The sequence below is a fragment of the Canis lupus genome, chromosome 1 (assembly GCF_048164855.1).
Source record: "Canis lupus baileyi chromosome 1, mCanLup2.hap1, whole genome shotgun sequence".
Lineage (NCBI taxonomy): Eukaryota > Metazoa > Chordata > Mammalia > Carnivora > Canidae > Canis > Canis lupus.
In genome coordinates this window covers 105,827,261-105,840,082 of record NC_132838.1, presented here as the reverse complement: position 1 = coordinate 105,840,082, position 12,822 = coordinate 105,827,261, and the positions used below count along the sequence as shown (strand labels likewise).

The 12,822-nt window shown below is 42.2% G+C and overlaps 1 protein-coding gene across 1 annotated transcript; it reads left to right on the top strand.

Annotated features, from left to right (window-relative positions):
- Positions 1-1,360: 1,360 nt before the first annotated feature.
- FPR2 (formyl peptide receptor 2) lies at positions 1,361-11,954 on the top strand. The gene is made up of 2 exons (XM_072769144.1): positions 1,361-1,515; positions 8,404-11,954. Exon 2 carries the CDS (start codon positions 8,415-8,417, stop codon positions 9,468-9,470), a length of 1,056 nt encoding a protein of 351 aa, XP_072625245.1. The 5' UTR covers positions 1,361-1,515; positions 8,404-8,414; the 3' UTR covers positions 9,471-11,954.
- The last annotated feature ends 868 nt before the right edge of the window (positions 11,955-12,822 follow it).

Below are 12,822 nucleotides of genomic sequence, written 5' to 3'. Positions count from 1 at the left end.
AAGCTCTATAAAAACTCCTGAACGTAAGATTTGATGAGCTTCTGGGTTAGTGAACACATCATGGTGTTGGGATGGTGGTGCCCTCAGAGAGGATATGGAAAGTGTACACATCCAACCTCTATATACTTTGCCTATGTATCCCTTCCATTTGGCCATATAACCAACCCAAATGAGAGTTTGTCTACCTGATGTGCAGCAAGTCAATAAAAACCGACACTGAGCTTTGGCAGTGCAGAAAGGAGGGTTATTTACTGATGTGGCTCCTCCTAGGAGAATGGGGACCTAATGCTGATTAGCCCCAAACTCCCTGATGGCTTGCAAGTGAGGGGCTTTATCTGAGATGCCTGGGTGGCTCAACTGGTTAAGTGTCTGACTCTTGATTTCAGCTCAGGTCATAATCTCAGGGTCATGGGATAGAGCCCTGTGTTGGGCAACCTGCTCAGCAGGGAGTCTGTTTGAAATCCTTTCTCTCCTACTCCACCCTGCTCATGCACTCTCTGTCTTTCTCAAATAAATCTTTAAAATAAGATAAAGGGCAAAAGTTAGGGGCAGGAGTCACCTGAGAAGCTGAAAACCGCTGACTGGAGGCCCATGAGTTCATGTTAGCAGGTGCTCTGGCACCACTTCATCTGGTCATCTGGAGGTCTTTTCCAACTCAGGAGACTGAGAATTGGAAATTTTTCTTTATGTTAGAGATTTCACTAAGTAAATGTGGTGGTTATACCTTTAGGGTAGTGCTAATTAACTACTTGTAAGCTAGTGGCGTTGCGTACCTACAGGTTCCTCAGCTGGTCCCGCCATTCCTGGGGGCAATACACACTCTACTGTTCATTTTTTCTTCTGAACTGACAAGATGGACACTGGCTTCAGCTGGTTTTGAGCTGTATCCTTTATAATAAAATGGTAAACGAAAGCAAATTGGCTTCCTAAGTTTGTCGAGCCACTCTAGCCAATTATTGGACCTGAAGAGAGGGCCTCAGAGACCCCTGATTTATAGCTGGTCAGTCAGCTGCAGGTGACAACCAGGGATTTGCAAGTAGCATCTGAAATGGGGGCAGTCTTGCTGTAGGATGGAGCCCTTTACTACACATTTGGTGTCAGAAGTGCTGTGTGAAAAGAGAAACAAGTTTTTGCTTAACCATTATCTCTGCTTTTTACTGCTTGCCTTGAGTTCTTCTACCTTCAATAATTGTTTCCTTCATTTTCCTGAACCTCTTAAGGAGAAAAGACTGTGACACCCACACTTCTTGACTCTTGATATTTAGAGGGGTCAATTCCTGTCTCCTGTAATAGGGCTGGAGGTGAGGGGAATATTCAGACTTCAGTCTCCGAGGAGAGTACACTGACAACATATTCAGGGTGTTTTCTGGAAGTTGCAAGAAGCCCCGGGTTTCTGTCACCTGACTGGTTCCAGCTTCATCTCTCCTCCCCCTTTGTTCAATAAAGTGTCTGCCCAACTTGAGTCACTTTGCAAGAAGCCAGGAACTAACAAGAGAAAAAGGATCTCAGCCAGTGGTAAGTTGGGACCCTGACAATTTCAAAAATTACTATTTGAACATCTGCTAGGTGGCAGATACCTCCTAAACCTTCAGAGCTAGGCTATCCAATCTAGAATCCACTTGCTATATATGGTTATTGAGCTCTCACTGGTCCAACCTGAGATGTGCTGTAAAAGACATTTAGTATATTCAAAAGACTTAGCATGAAGAAAGAATGCAGAATAGCTCACTGATAATTCTTATATTGACTACCTGTTCTAATGATATTCTTTTTGATATGCTGGGTTACATATATTATTAAAATTAATATATTATCCCAATTTCTTTTACTTTGTAGAAAGAATGGTAAGTCTCATATGTGGCTCGCATGTATGTTTCCTTTGGACAGCATTACTCTAGAAATTTAGCACTGAAAAAATTTGGTAGTCTTCTAGCATTTATACCATTGTGGAGGATATTTAGAATAGGAAATGAAAGAATGGATAAACAAACAAGAATATCTCGTAGAATAAGCCTGCCTGGAGTAGCTGCCCTGTATTGTGGGCCGGGGGGGGGGGGGCTCTGAAGATGTAATAACTCATTCTTACTGAAGAGCCAAATGTGGGAAGCTTGAAAGAGCATAATAGGCAGAGGAACAGAGGATGCAGAAGCCTCAAGATGGCAATGAGCTTGGCATGTTCAAGCAATCGAAGGAGTTCAATGGATAGAATGCATTGTGTAAGACTAGAGCGATGTATGAAGTATGATTGAGTGTGATGTTGGGGGGCATCTAGGTGGCTAGTCAGTTGGGTGTCTGCCTTCGGCTCAGGTCATGATCCTGGGAGGACATTGAGTCCTGGCATTGGCATTGGCACCTGCTCAGCAGGGAGCCTGCTTCTCCCTCTCCCTCCACCACTCCCCACTTGTGCTCTCTGCTCTCTCTCTCAAATAAATAAATAAAATCTTAAAGAAAGAGAAATATTTAGTTTTCGTTCTGTTTCTGGCACAGAGTTCCTAAAACTCTTGGAATTTCCTAAGTGATGAGAGTGGCAGAGGTGTCTTTTGTTGTTAATGAGGTGACTTTCGGAAAGCACCTAAGGATGGGAGAAAATCAACCACAGAGATTGAGTTCAATCCCCAATAGCCAATGAGTTAATCAATCATGCCTGTGTAATGAAGCCTCCATAAAAACACAAAAGGACAGACTTCAGAGAGTTTCTGGGTTGGTGAAAACATGGAGAGAGCAGCACACCTGAAGAGGACATGAAAACTCCACATCCTTTCCCCACACCTGGCCCTATGTATCTCTTTCATCTGCTGTTCCTGAGTGATATCCTTTTATAATAAACTGGTGATATAGCAAATAAAATATTTCTCTGGGCTCTGTGAGCCACTGCAACAGATGGATTGAATCCGAGGAAGAGGTTGTAGGAACCTCTGATTTACAGCCAGTCAGTCAGAACCACAGGTACCCCAGACTTGTACCTAGTATCTGAATTGCCCTAGGTGCAGGGAGCATCTTTTAGTACTGAACTTTTAACCTGTGCAATCTGATAGTGTCAGAATGGAGTTGAGTTCTTAGACACCTGCTGATGTTCAAAAATTGTTTGTTGATGTGGGGACTCCCTCACACTTTGGAAATTGGGTCACAAAAGGATAGATGGTGCAGATCCAAGAGTGTTTGGTAAACTTGAGTTTGGAAGTCCGGACTTTGGGAACCACTGGAGGATGTTGAGCAGAACAAGGTCATGATCTATCATGATCTTTTAAAAGATCATTTGGCTAATGTCTGGAGAATGGATTTTGGGTGAGCGGTACTCAGGGGGAGGCATTTGTAGCAGGAACAAGCTATTTGCAAGGTTGGTCCAAATATGCAGGCCAGAAGTGGGGGCCATGGACAAGGAATGGGAATGATTCTGGGAGTGGATTCAGTTGCTTTGCAGACAGAAGACAGACTTGGATTAGGCTGGGCAATAAGGGAAAGACATCAAGGATCTGTTTTAGTCAAGAAGTCAGGTGGGTATATCAGACTAGAGTTTTAAGGAGCTTAGAAGTTATCAGGACTGAGACGCCTGGCTTGGTGGAGCTCAGGACTCTTTGATCTCGAGGTTGTGAGTCTGAACCTCACATTGGGTGTGGAAATTATGTAAAAATAAAATCCTTAAAAAATAAAATAAAATAAAATCTTTAAGGGGCACCCGGTGGCTGTTGGCTAAGCATCTGACTCTTGATTTTGGCTCAGGTCATGATCTCAGGGGGTTGTGAGATTGAGCCCCAAGTGGGGCTCCGCACTCAGTGTGGAGTCTGCTTAAGATTCTCTCCCTCCCTCTCCCTTTGCCCCCTTCCCCTGCTTGCATGTGCAGGCTCTCTCTCTCTAAATACATACAATCTTTTAAAAAAATCTTTAAAAATAAAAAAAGTTAAATTTAGAGGAGAAAAAGCTAAGAAATTGGGCTGAGAAGAGGTGGCCAATTGAGCTATAATAACAACCAAGAGTGTGTTGTGGGTGCATTTTATCATCTCAAGGCATAGGAAAAATGTGTCTTAGGAAGCAGGAAGGGGTCAAATGGGTCCTATGTCACTGAGGTATCAAGATGAGGACTGAGAAGGGACCACTGGAGTCAGCAGTGAGGAGGCCACAGGTATCCCTGAGGAGAGCACATTCTGTGGAGCTCTGAGCAGCAAAGTCAGTCTGGAGTATGTTTAGGAGAAAATGGGAGGCGAGGAGTGGAGAGGCTCCCTTCTAAAGTTTGGCTGAGAATCCTCTTCACAGAAAGAAGTCTCTTGAGAGAAATAGAGCTGAAGCTGGAAAGGAATACGGGTCAAGGATGGTTTCTTTTTATTTTTAAATTTTTATTTTTTAAAGTAAATTCAATGTCCAATGTGGGGCTTGAACTCATGACCCCAAAGCCAAGAGTCATATGCTCTATCCGCTGAGCAAGCCAGGGGCCCCAGGATGGTTTCTTTTTAAAGGGAAAAGAGATTATAACATTTATGGGATAGTGAGAATGACCCAGTAGAAAGAAAATCTTGGGCTTTTGTCTTTGGCAGAAAAGAAAAGGGACAATGCTGGAGGAAAGTTTTCGGGAAGATGAGGTAGAGAGGGATACAGAACAAATATAGGAGGGTAGCTGCTGGGAGAATGAGAACTCTTTATTTGCTACAACAGGTGCAGGTAGATTGGAAGGTTTAGAGCAGGGCAGGCTAAAAATTTCTAGTGGTTACCATCTTCCCATTATAATATGAGGCAAAGGCATTAGCTGAGAGTGGGGATTAGGAGGGGAAAGACCGGGTAAAACCAGAGAGGAAAAAAGGAGAACTGAAACAGTTATTTCAAAATCTGGAAGTGCAAATACGCTAGAAAAGTAGAGTAAGCTGGGGATCACTGGGTGGCTCAGCGGTTTAGCCCCTGCCTTCAGCCCAGGGCGTGATCCTGGAGTCCCAGGCCCGAGACTTGCATCGGGCTCCCTGTATGGAGCCTGCTTCTCCCTCTGCCTGTGTCTCTGTCTCTCTCTCTCTCTCTCTCTCTCTGTGTGTGTGTATCTCTCATGAATGAATAAAATCTTTAAAGAGAGAGAGAGAGAGAAGTAGAGTAAGCTAACACGGAAGTGCTGAGTTTCCATTTGAAATTGCCATAATCTAGTGGTGCCGCCGTAATAGTTGTGACACCTGGCCAGTCACTTCCCCTGTCAGAGCCATGGTTTCCTTTTATATTACATGGCAATAATGTTTATCCCAAAACAAGGGTGTTGTAACTGGAGATTATAAAATGTACAGTGACTGGCACATTTGAGGAGCTCACCAAATAGCAGCCTTCATAATCCACAGTAGTATCATGTGTGGTTCATAGGTTCTCTCTCCCACACTACAACTAGGATGGGCCCAGAGTTTACAACTTTGCCTCACTGGCCTTGCCCCTCCTGTCATTGCACGATTGTCCTTCCTCGTTGTAGCAGCATTTAAAAAAATTTTTATTTATTATTCATAAAAGACACAGAGAGAAAGGCAGAGACATAGGCAGAGGGATAAGCAGTCTCCCCACAGGGCGCCCAACGTGGGACTCAATCCCAGGACTCCAGGATCACAACTTGAGTCAAAGGTAGACGCTCAACCGCTGAGCCACCCAGATGTCCCTGTAGCAGCATTTTTAAACCAAAATCTATAGATCACTGAGCGCACCATATCTTCTGAGAGCCTCATAGGTGCTTAAAGAGTGAGTAGAGAGAATTTGACTCTGTTAAGGAAGTCTGGCAAGTGGAAGAGAGTCGAGGGGACAATTCTGGTGGAATCTGTCTGGCTGAGCTCAAATGCTGGCATACATCAATCCTCAAGTGCCATATGCGAGGGTTGTGGTGAGGGCTAAAGGAGCTCTTGGCACATGGAAAATGTTCCTGGGACTCCTGGGTGGCTCAGTGGTTGAGCATCTGCCTTCAGCTCAGGGTGTTATCCTAGGGTCCCAGGATTGAATTCCGCCATCGGGCTCCCTGCCAGGAGCCTGCTTCTCCCTCTGCCTGTGTCTCTGCCTCTCTCTGTGTGTCTCTCATGAATAAATAAATAAAATCGTAAAAAAAAAAAAAAGAGGGATGATAACAGATACCTTGCAATATTATTATTAGTATGTTAATATAATTTTATTTATATTCAAGTTAGTTAACATATACTGTATTATTAGTTTCAGGGGTAGAATTTAGTGATACATCAGTTGCATATAATACTCAGCGCTCATTACATCAAGTACCCTCCTTAATGCCCATAACCAATTACCCCATTCCCCCACCTTATTCCCATTTTTTTTTAATTTTTATTTATTCGTGATAGGCACACAGTGAGAGAGAGAGAGGCAGAGACACAGGCAGAGGGAGAAGCAGGCTCCATGCACCGGGAGCCTGACGTGGGATTCGATCCCGGATCTCCAGGATCGCACCCTGGGCCAAAGGCAGACGCCAAACCGCTGCGCCACCCAGGGATCCCTTATTCCCATTTTTTAAAGATTTATTGATTTTAGAGAGAGAGAAAGAGCATGAGTGGGAGGGGCAGAGGGAGAGGGAGAGAGAATCTCAAACAGACTCTGTGCTGAGCATGCAGCCTGACATGAGGCTCGATCTCATGACCCTGAGATCACGATCTGAGCTGAAACTGAAACTTGGATGCTTAACTGACTGAAACACCCAGGTGCCCCTATTTATTTATTTTAGAGAGAGGGGCAGGGAGAGGCAGAACAGGGAAAGAAAGAATCTTAGGCGGACTTCCTGCTGAGTGCAGAGCCTGACATGGCGCTCCATGCCATGACTCTGAAATCCTGACCTGAGCCAAAATCAAGAGTCAGGAATTTAATTGACTGAGCCACCCAGGTGCCCCAACACTTTGCAATATGATTATGAGTATTAAATGTTAACAGGTGCTTAGTAACTGCAATTTCTCTTAAGGAGGCTGAATAGGTCAGGGTAAATTGACTCTCAAATTTTTGAGGCCATAAAAGACCACCTTAGCTTTTATGTAAAGAGATTCTAGGGTGAGGTTCATGAATATTCACTATTAATAGCCGCACTGGATATTTCTCTCTTTTTTTAAGATTTTATTTTTAAGTAATCTCTACACCCAGTGTGGAGCTTGAACTCACAACCTTGAGATCAAGAGTCACATGCTCCACTGACTGAGCCAGCCAGGCACCCCAGCCACCCTGGATATTTCTGATACAGTTAACAGATCATAATATTAGGAAATCTGTTAATGTAGCATAGAGGTGAGAGCCACACAGACCTCTGTGTTGAATTTGGATGCAGTAGTTATAGATGTGACCTGGTCCAGATGCAGACACTACATTTTTTAAAATTCTTTTTCTTTTTTTTGGGGGGGGGGCATTCTTACTTTTAAGATCAAGAAAAACATTTTTTTAAAGATTTCATTTATTTATTCATGAGAGACACACAGAGAGAGGCAGAGACATAGGCAGAGGGAGAAGCAGGCTCCATGCAGGGAACCTGACGTGGGACTCGATCCCGGGTCTCCAGGATCACACCTCGGGCCGAAGGCAGTGCTAAACCGCTGAGCCACTGGGGCTGCCCACATCAACTTATTCTTATGAAAACCAGAAATAACGAGCACTATAGCTTTTTATGTAGATCAAACTAGATCCCCATATATAGCAATTAATACAATGCATGGTCTCTGATGAGAACCCCACAGATATTACTAACAAATTTTATTAATCTCATACTCCTTATCCCACAGAACATGAACATTACGCAATGGGCAAAACTTCTTCACATCCCAGAGAAGAGCTCTATATCAAGCAAAGGAAACAGAGGGCTGAAAGTAGAGATAGGGCCCCCTTTGCTGACTTCCTCCAGCATAGAATCCACATGATGTAATATGTTTCTACATATTACCGTAACTGTTCAAGATCCTCAATTATAAACTCAAACCAAATTCTAAAACTTTAATGTCAATACTAAGCAAATAGCAGGCAAAGGGTTCTCATAGTGGAAGCTGGGAGTCTGGGAGAACCTGGGGCTGAAAGAGCTTTGCAGAGCTTGCCAACATCTATGCAGTGAATGATGGGTCAGAAGTGAACCTACTCACTCTGAGTCTAGCATTTCCCTCACTGAGCCGTGTCTGCCAATCAATTTTCTCTTATCTATATACTGTAAGTGTACTTTTCTGCTAGTGAATAAGAGCCTTGTAATTCTCTTGATTAAGCAACCTGACAGGTGGAATACATCTGAGTAACTATGGGACTATGGAGAACTATCTTTTCCCAACATATTAGGCAAGAGAATGCCAGTTTTATAGTATGACTGGCCAAGTTTCAGGAGAGTGGGGTTCCTGGCTGGAGTGGGAGCTATAGTAGAAGTTAATGTTGGCCATGAATAGGGATGCTATAAGATGGTTCCACAGATGAGAAATGGCAATTGAAATGTTTCAGGTGTGGGCAAGATGGAAAACAACCTCTCCATCCCTCTGAATGGATCCGAAGAGATGCTCCATGAGTCTGCTGGCTACAAGGTTCTGCATATCCTGCCATTGGTGGTGCTTGGGATCACCTTTGTCCTTGGCATCCTGGGCAATGGGCTTGTGATCTGGGTGGCTGGATTCCGGATGGCACGCACAGTCACCACAATCTGTTACCTGAACCTGGCCTTAGCTGACTTCTCCTTCACTGCCACCCTACCATTCCTCATTGTCTCAATGGCTATGAGAGAACTGTGGCCTTTTGGCTGGTTCCTATGCAAGGTAGTTCATATTGTGGTGGACATAAACCTGTTTGGAAGTGTCTTCCTCATTGCTTTCATTGCCCTGGACCGCTGTATTTGTGTCCTGCATCCAGTCTGGGCCCAGAACCACCGTACAGTAAGCCTTGCTTCAAAAGTGATCATTGGACCTTGGATTCTTGCCCTAATCCTTACCTTGCCAGTTTTCATCTTCTTGACTACAGTAAATGATGGAACAGGGAATATATACTGTACTTTCAATTTTGCATCCTGGGGCAACAGTATTGAAGAGAGATTGAAGGTGGCCATCACCATGTTGACAGCCAGAGGGATCATCCGGTTTATCATTGGCTTCAGCATGCCAATGTCCATCGTTGCTATCTGCTACGGGCTCATTGCTGCCAAGATACACAAAAAAGGCATGATTAAATCCAGTCGTCCCTTACGGGTCCTTACTGCTGTTGTGGCTTCCTTCTTTCTCTGTTGGTTCCCCTTTCAACTGATTGCCCTTTTAGGCACAGTCTGGCTCAAAGAGATGTTGTTTGAAGGTAAGTACAAAATCCTTGACGTCTTGGTTAATCCAACGAGCTCCCTGGCCTTCTTCAACAGCTGCCTCAACCCAATGCTCTACGTCTTCATGGGCCAAGACTTCCGAGAGAGACTGATCCACTCCCTGCCTGCCAGTCTGGAGAGGGCCCTTAGTGAGGATGTAACCCAGACCACTGACACAACAGCCAAATCTGCTTTACCATCTGCAGAAGCAGAGTTACAGGCAATGTGAGGGGGCTGAGAGCCATTTTTTAGCTCTGCATGCTCCTACCCTGCTCGCATTTTCAGCTTCACATTACCATGGGTCATACTGAAGCACTCATCATGAAAAATACTTTGGTATTCCTTGATTTGGGAGGGAAAAAGTGACATAGATGTTATTTTAATTTTGGACCTCAGCCTGTACCCTGGGATAAGTGGAGCTTGTCAAAGAGTACAAGAAAGAAAAGAAAGTGATGGGGTGTTTGTAAAGTTTACATAAGAGAGTATAATAGGGGGGAAACATTTGTTATTTCACCATTAAAATTTTGCTTAGGGTTTTTAAAAAGCTGTTTTTAATCAGATTATAGAAATTTCTTTGTATTCTTAGTTTTAGTACTAACAGTTTTCTTTTTTAAAATCATGAATAGCTATTGGATTGTATATCATATATTTTATGTGTATATGAAGATGATCATTTAGTATTATCCTTTTATTACACATTACACTGATTAATTTCTGCATGTTAAACTACCCTTGCAGTCGTAGGATAAGCCACACTTAGTCATGATGTATTTGGTCTATTTATAAATTATCTCACTAGATTTGTTTAGAACTTCTGCATTTCAGTGTATGTAAAGATGGGTCTATTTTCTTTCCCTTAGTGTCCCTATCACCTTTTACACCAAACTTCTAATGGCCTCCTAAACAGACTTGGGAAGCGATTCCTCTGACTCTTTTCTTTCATAAATGTTTAGACTTTCACCAGTGAAGCCAATTGGCCTTGGGTTTTCTTTCTGGGAAGGCTTTTAGCAGTGAGTTCAATTTCTTTAATAGTTATGTCCCATAACTATTTCTATTTCCTCTTCTGTCAATTTCGGTAAACTGTGACTTTCAAGGAATTTAGCCATTTCATCCAAACTGTCAAATCTATTGGCATGAAACAGTATAATAACTGTATATAGTAGTTGGTATGGTTTCCTTCACATAATGGGAGTGATGTAACATAACTAAGCTATCTGAAGGGAGGGATTTTGGTCCATATTGTTCACTGATAGATCCCTACACCTATATGTAAAATAGTGCCTAATGAGTGACAGATGGATACTCAATAAATACTGAATTAACGAATCAATAACAAAAGTGTCCTCCAGGTGTCAAGTAAAAACCTTTAATGTCTAGCTAAAATGACCTCTCACCCTCATTTTATGAATTGAGAGTACCCAGGGGATTCTCACTGCAGTTTACAATATTTACAAATTCCCATGTAGTTTATGTTTTTATGAACACCTCTGGTTTTGAGTTTTTGCTTCAAGTAAAGCACTTTGGATGTTGCCTGGTGCTTTTCTTTTGGAAAAAAGTCAGTCCAAGATAGTACTCAGCTTTTTTTTTTTCTTTCTGCAAATATCACTCACAAATTATGTTACTAGGCAACATACTTTCCTGATGCACTGGCGAAAGAAAGAACTCAAACTAAATATTAGATAGTCCTGTTATCAAAAGTCCCTCACTCAATATGCTGCTTTACTGTCATCTTCCTTCTCCTTTCTTTCATGTCATCCCTAAAGTTTTGCATTTCCAGCACATAGCAGTGTACCCATTTCATTTGCATTTTTGACTCCTGGAAATGCTTTTTTAGTTCCCAAGAAATGTCCAACTAAGGTGTGGCCACAGAAAATAAGAAACAAGTAAGAAATGCAAGAGTGCAAAGCCAGGCGCAAAGGACGGTGTACATCTTCTCAATAGAACCAGCGCTTCCAAATAGGCTAATTAAGAAACTTGCTTCACTGTCAGAGCTGGGTTCTTAGGATTCTGCTCACTGGCCTTGGTTATTTGCAACAGAATAGTACCTGCTACATCCTATTTTTCTGTTCTTCATTGGAAGTCTTCATTGTGTATGCCCAGTTCCTATTGCACCATTATATATTAGGTCTCCGGAAGTGAGGATTCTTATAACTTTATGGAATGCTTATCACAAAGAAACACTTATAGACCTTATTGCATCTAAAACTCCAAAATAAAACACTGGGGCTACCACCCTTGGGAAGGATGGGATTACTTCTGCTTGGAAGAGTATACAGAGATGTTGAGAGGACAGAGGGTAAGATGTAGTACAGACTGCCAGCTTCCAACCCAATATTCATCCCCCTCCATTACAAAAAGTAGGTTGAAATTCATCCACCTAAAATAATACTTTTCTCAGCCATCCTTTCGGTTAGATGCAATAAATTCTAAGCAATAACAGGCCATGGTTATATCATATCAGCATATAAAGAGCTTCCTCATTCTTTTTAATGCTTGCATGGTATTCCACTGGATTGATGTATCAAAACATTTAATCAGTTACATATTAATGACTATTTAAATTGTTTCTAATCACTTCTCTGTCCCTTTGGCTAAATTGTTTTTAAGACTTTTGTTGTTACAAACAATGCTATGAATAGCTGTGTACACACATGTTCCTTTGCAATATGTATAGGTTTATCTGTAGGGTAAAATAAAGGTTACATATAACTTGGTTGATTTTCCTGCTCTTATTTATTGCTAGGGCTATAATGTCCATTGCTACATCTCTTAGGGAGACAACTTTTCTTGGTGGATATATGGAAGCCTTTAAATTAAATTAAACTACATAGTTTAGAGATATGTAACTATGTAGCAAAATTATAAAGGAAAGTGATAAATTGACTACCATAATCAAGATAGTGATTATAGGGGCACCTGGGTGACTCAGTGGTTGAGCATCTGCCTTTGGCTCAGGTCGTGATCCTGGGGTCCTGGGATCAAGTTCTGCATCAGACTACCTGTGGGGAGCCTGCTTCTCCTTCTGCCTCTGTCTCTCTGTCCCTCTCTGTGTCTCTCTCATGAATAAATAAATTCTTAAAAAAAAAAAGAAGGATGATGGTTACAGTTGAAAGGAGGGAGGGAAAATGATCAGGAAAAAAAGTATATTGTGGCTGATGGCTTCTGGAATGGTGATCAGGATCTATGTCTTGACTTGTTGCTGGTACATGGGTATTTCTTTTACACAAATGTATTAATTTTCATTTTTTAAGAAAAGATTTATTTATTTACTTTAGAGAGAGAGAATGAGGGAAGGAGCAGAGGGAGAAAGAAAATCTCAAGCAGACTCTCCACTGAGCATGGAGCTCAACCTGGGGTTGAACTCACCACCCTGAGATCATGACCTGGGCCGGAATCAAGAGTCAGATGCTTAACTGACTGAGCCACCTAGGTGTCCCTAATCTTTATGTTTATCTTTTATTCATTTTTGCCCTTAGGTTTGTTATATCCCACTTTTTTTTTTTTTTTTTTTTTTAATATTTCAGTAAAATTTGGATTCCTTTTCCTTTGTACCAGGAAGCTTCATAGCTTCTGGACTCCTC